At 38.4% G+C, this 22,685-nt stretch overlaps 1 protein-coding gene across 5 annotated transcripts in view; it reads left to right on the forward strand.

The window, feature by feature from the left end:
- Window positions 1-17,852, forward strand: part of RAB30 (RAB30, member RAS oncogene family) — a 79,113-nt gene extending 61,261 nt beyond the window's left edge. For all 5 annotated transcript variants that reach the window (XM_081155179.1, XM_081155180.1, XM_081155181.1 and 2 more), the window contains exons 4-5: window positions 3,958-4,141; window positions 8,326-17,852. In XM_081155179.1, the coding sequence (XP_081011305.1) occupies window positions 3,958-4,141; window positions 8,326-8,576 (435 nt within the window). In that variant the 3' untranslated portion in view covers window positions 8,577-17,852. The remainder of the gene's footprint in view (window positions 1-3,957; window positions 4,142-8,325) is intronic.
- Window positions 17,853-22,685: the final 4,833 nt, after the last annotated feature.

The raw sequence follows: 22,685 nt of genomic DNA on the forward strand, positions 1-22,685 counted from the left end.
AAGGGGGAGAGAGGGGGGGAGAGAAACATTGATTGCCCCCCGTACGTGTGCCAATCAGAGATTGAACCCGCAACCCAGGCATGTGCCCTGACCTGGAATTGAACCCTCAACCTTTTTGGTATACGGGAGGATGCTCCAACCAACTGAGCCACCAGGCCTGGGCACCATTATGTCATTTTTAAGTACTCAGCTAAAAACCCATCTTTTTATAACATCTGACTTCATCATGAGACCATAGGCTCCCCAAGAGCAAGGTTTGTGTCTTGTTTATCTGTATTCACAGCACAGTTCCTGTCACCGTCACCAGTTTAGGCCTCTGGACCTTCATCCATAACAAGTGAGAGTTGGCTAATCTCCCAAATGAAGTCCTGACCCATTTGGACACTTGAGGAGCAACTTCCTGTCTCTCAGTAAATGAGGACACAGCTGCCCAGGCTTCGCTAGGCAAACACTTGTCTTATTGTTGTCCTTGTTATTGGACATTTACTCATACCTCTTCTTGGTGAGGTTTAAGTGTCTTTTTGCCAGTAGTTTGCAGGTTTTCTCAGAGCCCCGTAGAAACAGTGGGAAAGAGATCACCTGCCTGGAAGGACCAGAACCCAGGTCTTGTCCTTACTTCTTGTCACCCGCCCTCCCTCCCCTACAAGTCTCATTCTTTCTAGAATGGCTCCCAGGATTGAAGACAGAAAAGCAAAAGTATTAGAAAGGTTCTTATTGCTGTTAAGGTTAGTGTCAAACCGGTAGAGGCACAGCTGAGGAAGAGGCCCCTTTTTTAAGGTGTTCTACATTAATAAAGGTGACCTTGAACAGAAAACATAATTAAAACAGAATTTTCTCCTATCCACTGTTATTTTTTACTCTATCATAAATAAATATGCAATAAGTAAAACTTTAAGCTAGTCTACAACATTCTAACTTTAGGAGATTAATTTTTGGGCTTCTCTCTAATCAGGTGTATTTGCATAGATAGTAAAGTCTTGAAGAAAGTATGCACATATATTTGCTCATTCAACCATCTGTCCATTTATTTATTCATCCATCCTGTGTTATAGTAGATGCTTTGTTCCAAGCACTGTGTTAGGTAAAGCACCTTGGCTCCCTTGTAACTTACTATCATCTAGCTCAACTTCTTTAATACCCTACTAATTATTACACAGAATTAACCCTTCTTTTGTGATTCCACAATCCTTTGTCATTCAGCCATTACTGAAATGTGTCCATCATGTACCATGTACCATGCTAGGAAGGCACTGGGATATAAAGTTAAGTAGACAGTCCTTGCCCTTAAAGAACCCAGTCTAGCAAGGAGACACACTAGTAAACCAGTGATTGCAGTAGGTTATTGTGACAGTGAGGTAGCAGAGGCGTAAACAGTGGTGTAAAGAAGAAAGCAGATGAACAGTGTAGCCCCATGCTGGAGGAGAGAGAGGTTAGAGAGCCCATGGCTGTGGCAGTGAGAACAGACTGACTGGCACGAGACTAACACTAGGAGGCACTTTCTCCTGCGGGTGCCTTTTTAAAAGGACATCTCATATTCTATTATAGTTAATGTTGTGTTTATCTTCCTTGTAGACTGTGAGCTCTTTGAGATCAGGGATTGTGTCTTACTCATCTTTGTATTCTCCCTGTGCTTAGCACAGTTCTCTGCACATATTAATGAGCTATAAATGCTGCAAAGGAGCAAATGAATTGCAGAGAGAGTGGTGAAACTGAGCTGAATGATAAAAGCAATGGAATATGGATATCCTCAAGAATCAACTATAAGGCTAGAAATAGGCCAGCCTCCTATGAGAAAGCATCTTGGCAAGACAGTGCAATTACATTTTTAGAAAACATTTCAGTGGCTTTAATCCTCGAAGCTGTTCTCAAGATGTGCCAGTCATGAGAACATACTGATTTCTAATGACTGACAGTGTTAAATCCCATCACAAGTGTTTTTGAGGCTCTATGTGGCATTATAACAAGTCTTTTGTTCTGAGATCCTGGCAGAGGGGAAACATGTCCCTGTGTTTGGGGCAGAGCAGAAATAACCTTTGTCCCAGCAAAAGCCAGAACATCTGTATGGTCGCCTTCAGCATGCACAGACTTCCATGTACCCCATCAAAGAGCAGCTGTAACTCCAAATCAGAGAGCCTTTGTGCCGCTGATTGGTGGCAGGGACTACCGGCCACTCATCAGTTTCCTCGGCTAAACTGGTATGGAGAGGGTGACACCGACTGACTCATCCTCTCTGGATGTCGATGTACGTTTAAATCAGTCTCCGGGAGCAAACATAGCACAGGGGCATGAAACGAGTCCTCCGCTGGGAAGGAGGAGGCCTAGAGTCTGAGTCTCAGCTTTGTGAGTAACCATTAAGAGGTGGAGTTTCCTGTTATTAAGGGGAGGCATAAGCTTGCCTAACCCATGGATTGCGATAGGGATTAGATGAGACTGTCAATAAATATTTGAGCTCCCTATTTGCCACACACACTAATTGGTGCAGGAAAAACTGTGAGTAAAATGAACTTCTCCCCCATGAAGCTTTCAGTTTTGTGAGGAAAACAGCTATTAAACAAATGATTACAGATAAATAAATGATTTTAAAGTGTCAGGTGCCATGAAGGAGAATTACAGGGTGGGTTGCAGGAAAGAATATGTGGGGGTGTGGAACCTGGCCTAATAGAGGGTGCCAGAAGGCCTCCTCTGAGGAAATGACGTTCTTTTAATGGGGTGAATGCATTTTGCAACACATGAAATTTATACAATTGGGAGGGAAGACTATTATTGTTGTGTTATTTCTTGAGGCCTTCTGACTTGTTTTGACTTGGGTCTCTCTGGAGGACAGCTGTCTTTCAGTATCTTCTGTTCTGTGCAGGGAAATTCGGGGAGAAGTGAGAGTGTATTGCCTTTTTCTTTGTTATTAGAACCATCAGTTATTTGGTTATAGAACTGGTAGGCAACTGCAGATAATGTGAACTTCCAACAGGTTTCTATGTTTATTAACCTCTTTTTATAAAGGAACTGCTGAAGCCAAAAGAGACTAAGTGACTTGCTCAAGGTCACAGAGCTTGAAAGCCGTGGAAGAAAATTATTATTTTTGTCTGCCATGGCACTGTTCCTGCTTTCACAAACAAAGATAATACCTTAATATATTCGTTTGAATTTTGAACTGAAAAAGGTGGTGAAGTTGGATTTTCTCTTCTGCAATTGCTGACTGAAAATGCAATGACCACAGAATGACAGCTCGCCCTGCATCCTGACTTTCATAACATTTATTCTAACTTGAAAAATTCTGCCTTGTGGTTAAGAGCAGGGACTCTGGGGCCATAATGCCCAGTTGCATTGGCTCTGGAACATACTGGCTGTGAGATGTTGAGCAAGTTAATTAATATCTCTGTGCCTTATGTGAGAATTGGATACAGTAAAAGTACCTACCTCATAGTTATTGTGAGGATTGAGTTATTGAATATAAAGTGCTTAGAATAGAGCTTGACACATAATAAATGCTCATAGACACAGACAACAGTGTGGTGGTAGCCAGAGGGAAAGGGAGATGGGGAAGGAAAGAGACTTTGCTTGGGGTGATGGGCACACGATGTAGTGTGCAGATGAAATTTTGTTCAGTTGTACACTTGAAACCTGTATGGTTTTGTGAACCAGTGTTACTCCAGTAAATTCAAAAACAACAAGAACAAAAAGAAAAGAAGAAAAAGAGTAAAGGGGAAATTCTTAAATAATCTAACAAAGCAAAAAACCAACCAACCAATCAAACAAACAAAAATAACAACAAAGCAAACCCCTGTCCCTAAGCAGACACACACAACAGATTTAAAAAAAAATTGTAAGTGCTTTGTTCTTAGGGCAGAAAATAACTATGAAATTATTTGGGTGAAGATTTTTCCATTTCTAAACTAAAGTGAAGCAGTGCTGCCTTTCTTTTCTGCTTCTCCAACCTGATCCTTCTTGTATGCCTTCCAGCTTCAGATCTGGGACACAGCCGGTCAAGAGAGATTTCGGTCCATTACGCAGAGTTATTACCGAAGCGCCAATGCCTTGATCCTCACCTATGACATCACCTGTGAAGAATCCTTCCGCTGCCTTCCTGAGTGGCTGCGGGAAATAGAACAATATGCCAGCAACAAGGTCATCACTGTGCTAGTCGGTAAGTAAGGACCGATGAGGAGGGACATTTATTTTCAGGCATCAAAGAAGTTACAATCACATAAAGCCTGTGCCTTGATACTTCCAAGAATATAGTCTACAGTTGTATAATTCAAGCAGTCAACATTCAGTTCTGCAACTAAAGAGAAAATGAAATAGGTCCTATCCCATGGTGTTGGTTTAGAAAACTAAAGTAGAAAATATTGCTGATTGATTTTCTATCAATGTGGGCTCTAGGGAAGAAGATGGACTGCCATGAAGTTATGTGGGCTGCTAAATATTATTTTAAATCTAATTCTGAGATCATGAAAGTGCTGGTCTAGAAGTTGAGTTGATAAAGAATTAATTATTGAAGCAATGGGGTTTTTTTTTGCCTAGAAAATGGACTTTAGCTAATTTTTTCCCTTCTTATATTTATTCTGACTTGAAAAATTCTAATTTTCAGAAAGAATCTACTAAGGGAAATTCTGCAGTTTGTTTCATTTTGTGGGAGGGTAGAACCTCTGTTTATTATGGGGAAAGCAGAAAACAGCCTGTGGTTTTCTATGGTGACAAATACACCCATTAAGAATGGAATTGCAGTGAAATACCAGATCATTAAAAATTTCTCTAGTGGTGATAGAAAAATGTTAATGATATATGATTGTTAAAATGTTTTTTTCCTAAGAAGGAATATTACTGTATATTCTAGCAAGACCTGAATTGGAAATCTGGGTAGAGAACCTCAGAAACACTAAGTTATAAATTATGGCTAAGGGTAAGTTAAGTAAACACTTTATAGGAAGCATTATAGCTAGCATATATGTGCTAGGAATCCTACTAGGAACTTTATGTGTCATGATTTATAGATAAGGAAACCAAGGGTCCGAGAGGTGTATAGTTTGCCCAAGTTCACACAGCATGAAAAATCTACCCCAAACCCTGTATTTGTCCACTTTAACATGCTGCTTTGCAGCAAATCCCTGGACTTTTCTTTCAGGCCACTGGGTTAAGGATCTGCCTCTCTCTCTATGAGCTAGTGTGCCATGTCGGGTCCTGAAAACCCTCTTTCACCCTTGAGAACCTTTGCCACGAAGCACCTGAAAGCCCTCAGCTTTGGGCTTTGTTCCACAGAAAGCCCTTGAGACTTGAGTCAAATCATTACTCCTTGGGAATCTAAGGAAGTTGAATGAGGATTTGAGGGAAGATAATTAGTCAGTTCAGTAGGAAAGAGGCACTGGCTTTTTTTAAAACTTTTTATTATGGAAAATTTCAAACTTAAGCAGAAGTAGAGAAAACAGTATAATAAACTCCATGTACACATCTCTCAGCTTTGGCAATTATTAATTTATGGTCAATCTTATTTTATTCTCCATCTATTTTATCTGCCCCCCCCTTTAGATTATTATTAAAAATTTTTTTTAAATCCTCACTCGAGGTCATATTTTTCTTGATTTTTAGAGAGAGGGGAAGGGAGAAAGAGAGAGAGAGAGAGACAAAGAGAAAGAAACATTGATCGGTTGCCTCCTGCACGTACCCTGATGGGGGATCTAACCCGCAACATAGGTATGTGCCTTGACTGGGAATCGAACTAGCAACCTTTTGGTGGACAGGACAATGCTGCAGCCAACTGAGCCACCTGGCCAGGGCCCCCTTCAGATTATTTTTAAGCAGATATTGTATTAATTCATCTTTCAAATGTCAGTGTATATCTCTAAAAGATAAGATTTTTTTTTTTTTTTAAAAAAGAGAACCTAACCACAGTGCCATTTCACACATAAAAATATTAATAATTCTTTAATAGCATCAAAAATTTAAACAATGTTCAAATTTCCTTGATTGACTAAATTTTATTTTATTCAAATTAAGATCCAAATAAAATCCATATGTTGTAATTGTTTTTTTTATTTCTCTTTTTATCTGTAGTTTATCCCTCCATTATGTTCTCCCTTGGAACTTATTTGTTAAAGTACTTGTCCAAAATTCAGAGTTTTGAAGCCTGAACTTTGTTACTTCATGCTTGGGGTGCCATTTGACGTACTCCTCCGTCACCTGTGTTTCTTGCAGCTTTGTAGGTAAACCTAGAGGCCTGCTCAGATTCAGGGTTGTTTGTTTGTTTTCTTGTTGTAAAAATTCTTCACAGTTGGTATTCTGAGGTATAGTTTTCACAGGACAATCAAGAAAAAATGCTTCATTTTTTTTTATTTACCACTTTTCAAGATAATGAGTTGGTGCCTAGTAGCTTCCCAAAGTAACTAATGAAGTTTGTATTTGAATATCATCATATATTTAAATATATTTGGTGTATTCCAGTTCCTTGCAGTTATCATCAGTGCTCCAACTCTTCCAACTTTGATAGCGGGAGCTTCTTCAGATGAGCTCCTGAGTCCTTTGGACATGACCCCAGGAATCTGATAATTTTCTTGTTTTCTGGTATGACAAGTATTCCAGGCACATCTTGTGCATTTCCTATCCCAGACCTGGAATTAACCATTTCTTCAAGAAGCACTGTTTCTTTTTAATGGGATGTTGTATTTAGAAGCCACAACCAAGGTGATGGGAATCCTTCTTATTAGTGGGCTGGTTATTACTATTAGGCGTTTGCATAGACAGAGCTTTTGTGTGTGTGTGTGAGAGAGAGAGAGAGAGGGAGAGAGTGTGTGTGGTGAATCCTGTAGTGCCCACAGGGGTTGTCCTGTTAGGCTCTACTAAACATTTTGACTCACACTGGGCATCACACTCACTTAGAAGGGTATAGGTCAGGAGACACGGCTTATAGGAGGTCAGCACCAGGCCTTCCTCTTCAGTGGAAGCAGCCCTCATAGCAGTCCATGGAGCCTCCCAGGACTGTTCAGGTGTGAGGCAAAAGGCTCACTTCAAACAAGCACAGGATCTGCCCTGGCCTAGAAGCCTCAATGGCCCATAGGAGCCAGTCTCACTCATAACAACTCCACAGGCCTAACTTCCAGGGTCTCTTCAGGTGATGAATCACCACACTCAGGGAAGCCCAGAGTTACGGCTTTCCATTAGGTATTTATAATTCATACACAGAATCCCCAGTCCAGAGGAATTTATCAGTCAGGGTCCCTTTTACCGTAGAAAATGTTGCCAAGTAACATAGTTGACATATCACCTTTGTCAGGGTTCCCAGAGAATAGAGGTAAATTTTTTGAAAGGTAAAATACAGCATGAATTATTCACACTGATACTTCCACTTATAATTTAGAACTTCAGAAATTTTACCTAATGTCATTAATCTTATATCTGTATTTCCTTTTTCTCATGCCCAAAATCCCTGTCCTGGTGACACCTGCATAATCACTCATTTGCTTTATCCCTGAGAAACATTCATAGCAACCTCAGAATAACAATGCCAGTACTTGCTGACAAGATGATTACTGCAAGAATTCAAGATTTTTTTCCTTCAACTCCTTTTGTTCTTGGGGTATATGCCACTGGGGATACACAGTTAAATTACTGTCCCTTAAACTCACGGGAAATCGCTTCTCTGTGTGGCTATGCCGCTTCATGATGAACAGGTTCATTTGTTTAATTTTGCTTTCAATTATAGGAATTGCTTTTTAAATTTCATTCCATATTAATTTTATAGTTATAATTAATTATATAATCATGTAAAACAGTTATAAGATTCTGAAGTCAAATCTGTAAAATAAGGTAGATTTAGAGAGTTCTAGTTTCTGTCCCTCCCTACCCCTTAACCTATTCCTTTAATGGGTAACCATTATCTTTAAAATTAAGATTTGGGTTTATTGTCCCATTAAAAAGTAAGCAAATAAACCGTGTGTATATTTTTCTCATCCTTGTTCTTAAATAGACAGTTATATATTATATACGCTTTCTCCTGCTTTATTCACTTAACAGTATATCCTCGCGTCTCACCTGGCAGCATGTAGAGACAGTCCTAATTGCTTTTTACAGTGGCAGATAACTCCCAATAACTATGGGTGTACAACAGTGTATTTAGCCAGTGCACAGGTGATGGACATTTGGGCTAGTTCCAGTTCTTTGCCGTTACAAGTGGCACTGGTATTTTAAAATAAACATTCTAGTAATTACACTACCATTTGCTTGGCTTTACTAGCCCATCTGTCTGGTTTGACTTCAGCTATGGAATTGAATTTCGATGTTTCCGAGCCTTCAAAAAGTCAAATAATGATTCCATCTGTGATTCTACCACTGTCTTAGGCAACAAGATTGATTTGGCTGAAAGGAGAGAGGTCTCCCAGCAGAGAGCTGAAGAATTCTCAGAAGCTCAGGACATGTATTATCTGGAGACCTCTGCCAAGGAATCTGATAACGTGGAGAAGCTCTTCCTTGACTTGGCGTGCCGCCTCATCAGCGAAGCCAGGCAGAACACGCTTGTGAACAGTGTGTCGTCGCCCTTACCTGGAGAGGGGAAAACCATCAGTTATTTGACTTGTTGTAACTTCAACTAAAGGCCGAGGCAAGAAGCAGGAGGAATCAGCAGCTGCCCCGATGGGCCACAAATTGCTGGGGAGATCTGGCGATGGTGGTGGCGCCCGTCCTCAGACCTTCTGACTCCTGAGTCTACAAAGCATGGCAGGCCACGGGCCTGGTCTCCAGGCCGGGATTAGCAGAACACGTAACGGTTTCATCCTTTTGCAGTCTGGAGTCAGAGCAAGGAGAAAGTTGCACTAGGCACTCCATGACCTGCAGAGCATGTTGCTTTTGTCTTTAAAAAAAAAAAAAAAGCAAGCAAAAGCGCATTCCTGAACACAGTCCAGGGGAATCCCTCCTGTGCACCAGTGGGTGCAGGTGGGAGCTGCTCTTTAGGGCTTCTAGGGGCCTTGGTTTTCTTGTCCACCAGATAAACCAAAACTGGGAAGGCCAAGTACTGTCTCTGTGGTGCGTGTCGATGACCCCATGGAGATTTTGAAGTGTTATGTCTCTTGTCCACAGGCACTTTCAAGAACTTTGGGATGTAAAAATGAAATGAAACCTTTATCCATGACCAACAGTTAACAATTATTGTTTTAATGATATATACAAGCTCATGACTCCTTTTGGTGCTAATGATTCCGCTATTTCACAGACCAAACGTTTTAGTACATTGATGTCCTTAAATGTATTTCATAGAAATAAAAAAAAATAAGGGAAGTCCATGAATCAGCACTCTTTCTCAAAGTCTCCTTATATCTTTTCTAGGGTGGATTTGTTGGAAAAGAATACTTTCCCTTCATGTTCCCCTCTAAATCTTACTGTTTTCTTCTCTGTTTTCTCATCTTTTCCACCCTTTAAGCATATGAAAAAAATAAAAATAAAAATAAGAACGGTTGATAATATTCTAATATAAACAATTAGCTCTAATACACTATTAGTAAGTTTGAGAAAACAGACCAGATCTGACCAAAATACTGTGGATTAATGGACTGCAGTGCAGAGCTCCAAGCAGAGCACAGCTCTTGAGCAGGTCACATCTTTTACTTTCTGGTACTATCTATCTTGGACAGACCAAGGTTTAGGGCTTTGTAGGTTTTCAGTATGATAAGTGAAAAGAGCAACAGATGAAAACTCTCATGAACCATTTTTGTATCTTCAGTGAAAACCTTAGAAAATTTCTGCTTGTGGAAGCAGGTTCAGTTGTCATTTGTCACCTGCTTTGTGTGGTAATGCTACTCTCAGACCATACATTCTTTCCTGTTTCCCTTCTCTTTCTTTCCTGGCCTCTCCCTTCTTTTCTTCTTTCTTCCCTCCCTCTTCCTAACTCCCTTCTTTCCTTATCTGCATGTATTACTGCAAATCTCCAATGCAAATGGAGGTGTATATGCCTTTACTTAGCCAATTTTAAACCAGGACTCAAAAATGGAAGACATGCTGCTGAATATGTATTATTTCTTCAGTGCCATACTTTGATACCTTCCAATTTGTTCACTGATATAAATGCAAATTGGGAAAATAATTAAACCTGTATGCTGTTGACACTGTCAGATGTTTATGTAGCTTGCTGCTTAGCATAACTAAGGGATGAGTAATGGAGTAAAGGTTTAATATGCAATTCCACTGTTTCTATAGATGGTGGCAGCCTCGGTCCTGATATGTTGATGTTTGAAAGCTAATTTTAAAGAAATGAATCACATAGAGACAGTATTGATAAAGAATTTCTAGCATTTTCAGAGTGACCCCCCTCTTGCACACGGAGACTATACATTATTCTTTAAGGGACTGGTACTTTTGGTTGACCCCACTGTGTTTGTCTTAATCGTATGGGTAAGAGAGATCCCACAAGTCTGAATTGCTTTTATTTTAGACTCTGTCTCTACAGGAAAGAAGAATCATTTGAATAAACACCAACCGAAATAATTTATAACTGTCGCCTTTCCCTTCCTGGCTTCTCCACTAAGCCAACAACTGAAAGTATTCAGAAAACTAGTTGATCAAGGTGGGCAGAACTTCTCTTTTTAAACTGTGAGGAAATGTCCCCAGGTTTAGATTTATTATCTTTTAATTAGGGCAAACATCCAATTACCCTAGGACATCATGACCCAACTTTGTCTCAGAGCAGCGAGTTGAAAATAAGTTGCTTTGTGAACTTAGAGGATAGGATCTTGTCAGATTGGACAAATTTATGTAAAATAACAGCTTCTAGAGTCATTCTAGCATTCTGAAATTCCTATTCCCTAAGGCTTACCCTCCTCTGTCTACCATTGGCTGCACTTAGGAGGGGATTAGAAAGCTCTGCTCTTGGCCCCGTTCTTCCCTGTTGCTCCTTCCAGCCTTTGTGTAATTTACAGCCACCCACCCATGGCCCATCAGCAGGACACATGGGAATGTAGGGCTTGTTTGCTGCCCCCTCCCCCCCCCAGTTGTGTGAATTTCAGATTAGGCCTTATGGACACTTGTTCACTGATGTAGCTCAAGTTTGAGAATAATCCCTGACAGTATTGTAGGTGCTCAATAAGTATAGCTGAATAAATAACTGAGTGTCAAGAGGAACTTTTTCGGTTAAATAGAAATTTCTCAAAAAGAACTTGAGAAAGGACGCTATAATTAGATGTCATCGTAGCCCACACCAGGACCTAAACTTACTGGTTTGCTTACTAGTTCTTATTGTCATGGCAGTATTTGCTAGGATGAGTCCTCTTAAATAAAAATGACTTCTCATTTAATGGTGGATGAAAAGAGAGTTGCTTTCTCATAATTCAGTTTGACTTCATTTGAAGACTATCAGACTCCATGTCTAATTCCATTTTTGGTATGATCTTTTTCTTCTTTTAATAAAGTTACTAAATACATGGCAATAAAATTGTATCATATTCATGTCATGAAGTCAGGTTTGGGAAAATCTGTGAAGTCATACAGCTTGCTGATATTAATGATTTATTTTATAGCTTTGTGTGGACAGTCTCCTCAAAGGATTTTGTGCTTTCTCCTTTACCTATGCAAGGCTCTTTGCTCCTTTATATGCTTTTATTGGATGTGTTGAATTGTGTTAACATTTAATTCTGACTCTACAGGGCCAGTTACTCTTTGTATGGATCACTTAGATTAGCCTTTTAGCTTTTCCTGGCCTTACTTTTCCCCTTTGATTGACTTCATGTTCACATCTGTTCCTGAGTAAAGTGGCAAGAAAACGAAAAATGGAAGTCAAATGGATAGATTTGATGTCTTAATTTCTGATTCAGGGTTTGATAAAGGCCACTGGCCAAAATAAGATATTTGGATTAGGATTATTTAAAGCAATTTAGACTTCTTGGAGGGTGGAGGAAGGACCTAATAGAAAACTGGACGCTTTTTCCATTCATAAATGTATATTCTTGGAGGACACTGGTGACTCCCAGTGTTAAAGCAACGATTTGCCTCATTTACCCCATTTAGCTATCCTGTGATGCTTCCAGATTCAGCATCAACTTTCAGGTAATGAATCATTCTGAATAAATACCAGTTGTGATTTTGAATTGGTCTTCCGACGACTAAATGAAAACATCTTTTTTATAAACCAAGCCACATTAGCCTCTGGAAGAGCTCCCCTGGGGTTTGCCCTTTCATCTAGAATCTATTAAAAAACTGCAACTGGTTACTTACTTTCCTCAACCGTGGACAGATGTGTTTTAATGCAAGTATAGTAATACTTTTAAGACTTAACTAGAAAATCAAAAGCAGTGATAAAAACATGTGGGTCCCACCCTTCAGTCATGAGCAGCATAGTTGTACACTAATTTGGGGATAAGAGAGGGATGTGTTTTCTTCTTTTCAGATTTTGTTTCTGTCACATGAGCCTGTTTGTGTTTGGAAGGGAACCTGCCTTCCCTTACATTCTTCATTTTGGGTGGTAGAAAGCATACTGAATTAAGAACTTATCATTCCTTCAGACAGCCAATTAATACAGTAATGTTAGACCAGGGAGATGACACTTCATCTCCTTTCCTAAGTCTATGACGTTGGAATGTTACAGTTATTCCTGGAAGCCATACTTTGAAATTAATTTTTAAAAAATATATCTTTATTGATTTCAGAGAGAGGAAGGGAAAGGAAGAGAGAGATAGAAACATCAATGATAAGAGTCGTCATGGATTGACTGCCTCCTGCACGCCCCCGACTGGGGATCGAGCCTGAAACCCGGGCATGTGCCCGGACCGGGAATCGAACTGCGATCTACTGCATCCTAGGTTGATATTCAGCCACTGAGCCACACCCAGCTGGGCCATACTTTGAAATTAAAAACAATTTGAGGCATAACATGGATGGTCAAGGAATTAAAAATTTAAGACATTTGAACCTTTGAAGGATTAGGGAAGATTTAGCTTGGAAAAGAGAAAGGAATACAATTAGCGCATTAGAGCAAGACTGGTTTCAAGGGGTGTATTGAGGCCCATTAAATAGAGGCCATAGGGTCACAGATTTGGGCTCCATATCAGGAAGAACATTCTCAAAAAGATGGCTCACTATAGAAGGAGCTGCTTCAGCAATAGTCTGTCAAGCAGAGGTTAGAAAAGAACTCAGCAAAGATGATGTAGAGAGGATCCCAGAATTGATTAGGTGTAGGACCAGATGACCCAGGAACTGAAGAGTCTATGTTGCAGTGCTTTGCCCCTCATAACATGTTCAATTAAATATTTGTTGACCTACAGCTAATGGTTTAAGACAAAAAAGGCTTTGCTCTTCTACCAAAAGTGCATCCTACCCTCCAGGAAGGAGGTTGGTTACATGTTGTCAGGCCAAGACTACATGCCATTATGCCCTAGGCTGCGATTGCTTTGCCAGTCCACTTACTGATGTCCTGTTGAAATCACAAATTGGTTCTTGAGTTAAAAAAAATTTAGAAAGGCATTATTTTAGTAGAAGTTACATGAAATCGTGAAAATTGTGTGTTTTTCACTTGCCAATAATAGACCAGGCTCAGTTTAGTGAATAATTGGTGTCTCTTCAGGATTTAAGGATAGGCCCTTTTAGTAGAGCGGAATCTTCAGGTGAAGATCCCATGAGTCTACCAACATGAAGTTTTGCAGCTCCCAACAGAGAGGGGCTGGTGGATCACTGACATAAAGCAGTCCCCAAGATCTATTTTGGAAAAAATCTCAAATGATATTTGGTTACTTAGTTTGATTCTCTTGAAAAAACATGATCTGAAAATTATTTTAATTGAAAGGCCAAATTGCTTCATGTAAAAAGTAACAAAACATAGTCTTTGAAAATCAGAGATAACTATAAGCAACATTTGCTAATAAATCCCATGATCCAAGTGATTCCACCTGCAAAATAATATGCATCCTTGCTATACTGATAAGATTCATTGGTCTTTATTAAAAAGTCATTGGTCTTGCATTAGTAGAAACACTTGAGTTTGGGTGAGATCCTTTCATTCCTTTGGCTAAGAGGACAGAGCATAAAAGCTAGTCATCTCTTCTTTAATTGACTTCCTGAGGTGCATGAATCAAAATTTTACTTTCCCACTGAGTTAAAGCAGAATTTTTAGAGATGTTGTATTCTAGTTCCTGATGGAATCCTTAGTGGGTTATAATTCTGACACACAAGAGAGTGATGTAGGGAGGTGTGTAGAAGGGGAAACACTAGGCTAGGTGCCAGGAGTCCTAGTACTGCCATCAATTAGCTGTAACTTTATGCAAAGCACAATCTCTTGAGCATCAGTTTCCTCATCAATGATAGACCTATAATACCTGTCAGGATTATTGTGAAAGTTACATAAATTGGAAGTGCGGTGCTTAGTAAACAGTAAGCACTCAGATATTAGTTTTTTCTCGTTGATTAAGAGCAGACTTTGGATGGTCTGATGCAAGTGTAGATCCTTAGGACAAAATAAGTTACCCTTTATGATTTCAAAGAAAAGAGTTCCATTTCTGAAAGGGTTTTAAAAGGAAGTCACTTATTGATCAGTCAGTCTGCCTTTGGGCATTACAGTTACCTAAGAGACTCATTTCTTGTACTTGAGGAAAGGCATTCTCTCTCTCTCCCCGCCCATAGGCAACTCCAGGGTTGTAAACTCCTCTATCAGGAAACGTAAACTTATTACTGAAATACCTCACAGTGCAATTTGAATCTCTCTCTTCCTGATCCCATTCCTGGGAAGAAAAATGGGCTGATCCTATCTTCCTTTTAAGGGGCCATGTTTGGCATTTATTATTGCCCCTTTGCCTCATTTTTTAAAGTAACAGCTCATTAAGGTGATAATAATTATTCCTTGAGGGAATGTCAGGATAGGTATTTATAGACTCTTAGCTTCTTATTGGTATATTTAGATCATAATCTTACTGTTGGCCAACTCTTGAATTATCCATGTGTTTTTCTTCTTTATATAACATAATTGATAGCAAAGTGTGCTTCTGAAGAATTATTCTGGTTGTGTGGCTCTTGTTTCTTCCTCTTAGTAAAAATGGAGTCATCATTCCAGTTGTCATCTGCTTTTAGAATTTAATTTCATAGATGACATTATTTGATAGACATAATTACCAACATTGAAATTTAGCTGGGTTTCTTTCCCTTTTTATGTGTGCACTAAATTTGAAATAAAAATTGGAATACCAAATGCCTAATTAAGCAAAAATTCAAGTACAGAATAATAAGAGATAAGGATCTGGTCTGTTAGGATAATTTGTCACTACTTGGTTGAATGGTGCATAGCTATTGTTTAAGGCTAGTTATGCCTGGATTAGATAACAATAGCAAGACTGAAAAACAGCTGCTAAACCTATTGCTTTCTCAACTGTAATCACTAGGAATAAATATTCTCTTTTCCTGTACAATTGCAGAATGCTGGTGGGACTTTCTTGTAGGCTATATGACAATAAATGTTAATTCACTTAAAAATTTTAAAAATCCTCTTATCCCTTTCAGGCGTGTTGGGGCTTTCATGTCCCTGTTGTAGAAAATTTCAAATGACTGGAATGCTTGCTACTAATTTCTGTTCACTGAAGTGTCCTCTAGACATACCAGATGATTGGAGCTCCTTTGATAATATGTAAGGGAGCTACATAAATGTACTTGTCAATGCACTTACACAAAGTTAAGTGTATAAAATTGCTGTTTTCAGCAAAAAAAACCCACACCAAAACAAAACAAACAAAAACCCCACACAAAAAAACACCCTTAAAATTTCAGGTAATAAAGGGTTAAGAAGAGATTTTTGATAATCTAAAGGGAAAAAAGTGCCCCATATATATTGTTGCATAAAAAATGCATGACTTTTAATACAGGCATGAAATAAAATGCAAAATATATCATTCTGGAGGTCTTCTCAGCAGCTAGTAAAAATATTTAGAGAAGCTGTTTTATGAAGACTTAAAAGATCCTTGACCCCCCCAATTTCCTATGTCTTTTCATTAAAACGTGGATCTTAACATACACAGAGTTTAATAAACATGTTAGTCATCAAATCTTATGAACTCAATTCTTAATATTTGGCTGTTGGTTTGAAGCATAGGCTCTCAGTAATACCCGAATACACCAGTATATAAACTCTAACCATCAGCTTCAATGCAAACATACTTGGTTTTAAATGTTAATAGGCAGATATTAGCAGTACACTGTACCGTGTCTTATGCGATCATGTTCTTTTCTTTGCTTAATAAAAAGACTGTAGAAATATAAGCCCATAATGACCTGAGTGCAATTAGCTAAAAAATGTTCTGTAGAAAGGTGTTTGTGTATGAAAACTTCAATCAACATTAAAAAAGAGGGATAGGTAACAGGAATCTAAACAAAATATTTTAAATGAAGGTGTGTCTCTCTTTTAAAAATTAAGATATAATTCACACTTCATATAATTCTGTGTATGGCATTTTTGCTGTAGACATCTTTGCCGTAGCATCTTTGCCAGAAACGTTTTTGCGGCAAATATTTTTGCATATAACCAATTGTTCAGAAGGTCATTTTGCTGTAAAAAAAACCCAAACCGATAAAATAACTTTTGTTTTTTGTTTGGTTTTGTTTCTCCATTGACAAATCAACAACTGTAAAAAAAGATAAAATAACTGGTTGACAGTTTGGTTTTATGTTTGGTTTGTTTGATTTCACTGACGAATAAACTGCCTTAATGTATTTAAGATTTAGTGTACTTAAGCTAGTCATGAGTTTGGGTTTATATTCCCATTGCTGAAGTTCTCTCAGTTACTCTAATTTTTGTGTTGTATATAAATCTCAGCTAGCCCTTATAATGGTCTATACTGTGAAAGTACTTAGAATCATACAGCTCACCCCTTTAAAGTGTACAGGTCAGTGTTTTTTAGTATTTTCACAAAGTTGTACAACCATTACCACTATCTCCAGAACCAGTATTCCAAAAAGAAACTCCATACTCATTAGCAGTCACTCTCGCCCCCACCTCTGCTGGCATCTGGGAAGCACTAATTTACTTTCCATCTCTACAGATTGGCCCATCCTGGACATTTCATATAAATAGAATTATATAATATGTGGTCTTTTGTGTCTGACTTCTTTCTAAATTTAGCATAATCTTTTCAAGTTTCGTAATGTGGCAAGAATCAGTACATTCTTTTTACGTCTAAATACTATTCCATTCTATGTCTATACCTTTTTTCCCCCCACCACTCATCAGTTGATGGATATTGGGGTTGTTTTCACTTTTTGGCTATTATAAATAATGCTGCTATGAACATTGTGTGCAAGTTTTCCGTGTGGGCATATGTTTTCATATCACTCTTAAAAGTAGTCAGTGTAGTAAATCAATTCACATGTCTTCATTTAGGCAGAACTTCTTAAACTCCTACTTAGGGAATGCAACTTATTAGGAAACTCTTAAATATGTCCTTAAGAAATTTTCTATGAGCCTATCCTTTAGATATGATGATTTCATGACGACTGCTTCAGTCTGGTAGAAACTGAGTTGTCATCATATAGAGAGTTTCTAAAGCCCTCTGCATCGTTTTAAAGGACAGCTACACATCTTGCTGGAGAGGAGTACTCATTCAGTCTTCTAGGACTCAATGAAGGAGCACTTTTAATATACAATTTCTTTTATGTATCAACTGTCTTTTAAAGTTTGGATTTTCCTTCTTGAAAAAAAAAGATTGTCAAACAGCCAAACCACCTGACTATCCATTGTAGCTTAAGTGTTTATTAAGAAATAATTCATACTGAGAGTCAAAGTAAAAAGAATGTATTTTGTGTGTAAAGGATGAATGTATCAGTAACTTTATTTGTGACAGGATTTTTTAAAAAGATGAATGGAAATTGCTCTCCCATGTACTTATATATAAATAAACATCTCCTGTTGCCCACATTTGGAAGATGATATGCTATCAAAGTCTGTAAGAAGCAAATAAGCTTTAAGTACACTAATGTCTTTCAGCATGACATGGAATGTGCTCTGGATCTGGCCATCTGGAGGCCTGAGTCTGTTGATTCTCTAACTGGCTGACCTGGACAACTCACTTACCATTTTGCACCATGGATTTCTCCTCTGTAAAATAAGGGGCTAGACTGAATAATCTTTAAGGCCTCTTAGAACACCAAATAAGACTAGTCTGCAACATTCAGGGTGTGAAAATTATGTGTTAATTATTTGTAATGGTGAGAAAGATGCTTTATCTGATGATATATTGGGAGGAGTATTACACTGAGAACAAGGAGTCATAAATTCTAGTCTCAGTGCTGACACTGAGGAGTTCTGTGGCACTAGATTACATACCTTTAAGGTCCCTTCTAGCTAAAACATTATATGGTTCTATATTCTTTGGAGATATCACTTAAGATATTATCCTTCATGTTTAAGAATGAGACTCATCACTAGTAAGGCATTCATTCATTTGCCCATTCATTTATTCACCATTTATCGAGCATATACTATATGGCAGGTGCAGGAATCTGCTTTCAGTTGTCCCCTATCTCCATTGTAGAAGTCATGGATTTTGGCCTTTTTTTTTTTTTTTTTTAATTCAACCCCACGCCAATCCTTGACTCTCACCTTCTTCCTTAGGACGTGTATTTAAAAGATGAATATCTTGGATTAAGTGTACGGTGGGTCTTGGAACACAGTAGAGTTAACAGATGACAAAGGGATTAAACCTATGACTTTGGGCTTGTTAGCATGGTGTTTTTTAGTCAACTAATAAACATGGGCAACCTATATAACCTTAGACATCATCATTTAACATAAAGTACTAGGATTTGCAAAATCATTTATGTTGTCTAATGACAGCTTCTCAGCAATTGTTAAGAGACTCTTATTTTTGCTATTTTAGCACCTTCCCTAAAAGGATGTGTTTGCAGAGATTTCTCTTCTGAATTTACACATGCTGTGGTTTTAAGTGTCCTATTATTAACTTGAGCCACATGAAATTGTGTTTTTACAGGTCAAAACCAGTGAGATATTGGCAACTTCATATGATTATAATATAACCTGGTAAGTCATAAGCAGCAAAGGATGGGAGGCAAATGCCACTCACTGGAGGGGGAACTTTGACTCTTACACATTTTCATTCTGTTTAGTTTAGTTTTGTTTTATGCAACTAAGGAAATTTGGACAAGTAATTTCACCCTGTACATTGGTTTTTCGATTAATTAAATGGGAGACATTGCAAACTTGAATAGAATTTTTAAATGCTTATTTGTGTATAAATCATTATAGATCACTGGAAGTATAAATGTCGTTTATTCTCCAATTAGTTAAATGTTTAGATCATTGTGCTTCTCATTTGGGCAATGTAATGCTTCCAACACTCAATTCCTTGGCAAATTGGAAATAGGTATTTTGAAAAACCTTGATGATCATTATCATTAGTTGACTCAATTATTCCACATCTGCTATCCACAAACTATACCTGATACATGCTATCTCTATACCCTCAAATACATCTGCAGCTGACAGATGGAAACTGGAACTGTATTTAAATCATGTGCCTGTGCTTTTGGCCAGGTGGTCACCTCTGATTATTTCAAGAATTGAAGTATCTTATTTCCATTACTCACAGGAAACCACATGCTAGTTATATAAGATCTAAATTTTCATATCTGGAATTTATTCAGGCTTCCCAGAGAATAGTTATGTTTTCAAATCTGGATAAAAATAAGCTTAAAGACATAGGCTAGCCTTTTTGACTTTGATCTTAGAGATAAAACCATAAGAACTAACAACTGTATGTGGCCTAACATTCTACAGTTTATTGATGCTCAGAAGGGACGAGAGAGCTCCCTGTGACCTTTTTATAAGAGCACTGATCCCATTCATGAGGGCTTTGTCCTCATGACCCATTCACCTCCAAATACCATCATATTGGGGATTAAGTTTCAACATAGGAATTGGGGGGGGCACAAATATTCGGTCAATAGCAGATGGTGTCTAATTAATTGGGCTGATTGGCTACTCAGAGTTACAGGTTTAATATCGGAGTAAACATATCCACCTTCCCTTTGTTATATATGAAGGAAATACCCCAAGGTCAAGGAGTTATGACACATTGTCAATGGCATTTAACTCCAGTTATTTTAATCATGTCCATTCAGCTTGTTCAAATTCATATTTGTTCAAATACTTTCAATCAATCCCTTGATCTGCTACCAGCCAAACTGCAAGCCTTGAGACAAGTAATCTGGTTATGGTCTGCTGACCTATGGCTATTTTACCCAACACATGAACCTTAAGTTTAGATCTTCAAAGAGTGGAAAACGCTTTTCCAGTTACAGCTGATTTTGTAATTATGATCCTCAACTTACAATGGTATTACATCTCAATAAACCAATGGTAAGTTGAAAATATGCATTAATAAGTCAAAAATGCATTTCATACACTTAATCTATTGAACATCGTAGCTTAGCCTAGCCTACCTTAAACATGCTCAGAGCATTAACATTGGCCTATGGTTGGGCAAAATCACCTAACGGCCCATTTTGTAATAGAGTGTTGAGTATATCATGTAATTTACTGAATACAGTATTCAGGAAATACTGGCAAACACAGTACACGATGGAGTATTGTACTACTTACTGTCATGACTGTGGCTAAGAGCTGCGGCTCACTGCTACTGCTCGTCCTCACAAGAGTATCTTACAGCATATCTCTAGCCCAGGAAAAGATCAAAATTCAAAATTCGAAGTATGGTTTCTACTGAATGTGAGTCACTTTTCCACCATCACAAAGTCAAAGAATTGCAAGTTGAAACACATATGTATTTTGATAAAATAAGCGTGTATGTTGTAGTTTCGAGGGTAAAAACAAAAAGAAACAGCATTTAACTTCTAAACCTAGGAGAAAGAAAAACAAAAATGACCAAAAAAACCCCCAGAAAAACAAAAAAGTTGAGTAGACAGGATAAATAGGAAGTACGAAGTATGATAAACCAGATATACTTTAATCATTACATTGTTAATGGACTAATGTTCCAGTTAGAGGACAAGACTGTCAAACTGGACAAAAACAAAACCCAACCATATGAGGCTTACGAGAAGCACATCTAAGACAAAGATACAGAAAGACTGAAAAAGAAATGCAAAATCAAAACCCACTAGCAAATACTAAGCAGCGCAAAGCTAATGTAATACAGTGGTAACAATTAGATTTTAGGACAAAAAGTATTAATAGTAATGAAATGGGACTTCCATGATGAAATTTTCAGTCCACTAGGAAGATACAAGATTGAATTTGTACCTAATAATAGCCTCCAAATAAAATAAAAATTGATAAAACTAAAATGACAAATAACATACATTCACAATCATAGAGGGAGATTTAAAAATTCCTTTCAGCTTTCAGTAATAGAGCAGGGGAAGAATCAGTACATATACAATTTGAGCAACATGATTAACATATTTAGTACACACATATAAAATTCTCTGCCCAAGCGCTGGCTGGGTGGCTCAGTTGGCTGGAGTGTAGTCCCGTTAGGGCACATACCTAGGTTGTGGGTTCAATCCGATTAAGGCACATACAGGAGATAACCGATTGATGTTTCTCTCTTCCTCCCCTTCTACTCTCTCTAAAATAAATAAATGAATAAATAAATAAATAAAATGGAAAAATATCCTCACTCCTTGGGTGGGGATTGAAAAAACAAATTCTCTGCCCAATAACTGCAGAACACATGTTCTTTTCAAACACATGTGGAACACTTACAAAAACTGACTATAGATTGGGCCACTAAACAAGTCTCAACAAATTTCAAAGGTCTGAAATAATATAAAATCTTTTTTGTTTTGTTTTGGAAATTAAGAAACACATTTATTTGTAAGAAACTCGTAAGTCAAAGAAACCACATGGAAACTATAAAATATTTTGAACTGAACAACAACATACACACTAATGTACAAGTTTGGTCTCAGGAGAAAGTCTAGATAGTAAGTAGACTTTGCATTAAACGGCTTATAGATGAGTGAAGGAATTCAACCAGAGTACAGGTAGCGGGGACGATAATAGAAGTTAAGGCTCCGTCTTTTAAAGGCAGGCAAATAAGGAGGCAGTCAAGGGTAACAAGGGGGGAGATTAGACACCTTTGAGGCCTGAGTAAGCAGGGCTCCTCCCTCAGCCCCCACACTTCAGGGATGCTTGTGCTTTAGAGTGCCTTCAAGATTTACAAATCCTCCAGTTCCTGGGACTAAGCACGGCACCCTGAGCCTGGATTTGGTCCTATGTGGGACCTGGTTGCCAGAAGTACCTCTGGAGATTTTCTAAGTCTCACTTTGGTGCCTGAAATAGGTGTAATTTCTCTCCTTTGATCCATGTTTGGTGTGGACCAAATGCCCCAGGGAGCTCTGGGTCTCGTGTCTACAGAAACTGCCCTGGGTCTGAAGAGTGGACCCCTCTCGCTAGCTGAGCAATATGCTTTCACACAACAGTATGAGACTAGGCTGCCAAAATGGAACTGACTAGCTTTTAGGTGAAGATCATATTGGACACAGAATAAATTCAGGGTTTTGGACTACCAAAGGTGACCCTTGGGATTGTATTGTATGTGTGTGGGACGGGCTGTTCATTGGCTCTCACTTTTCTTTGTTCCATTTACGATGCTGCCTCTGGTCTACAGACCCCCAGGCTTGTAAGGGTGGTGGCAATGTTCTTTATCCTGTCCATTTGCACCAGGAAGTTTACCCTACTCCTCTCCAAAGGTTATGCACTTTAT

Source organism: Miniopterus schreibersii (assembly GCF_964146895.1).
Source record: "Miniopterus schreibersii genome assembly, chromosome: 12".
In the NCBI taxonomy this organism is placed as follows: Eukaryota; Metazoa; Chordata; class Mammalia; order Chiroptera; family Miniopteridae; genus Miniopterus; species Miniopterus schreibersii.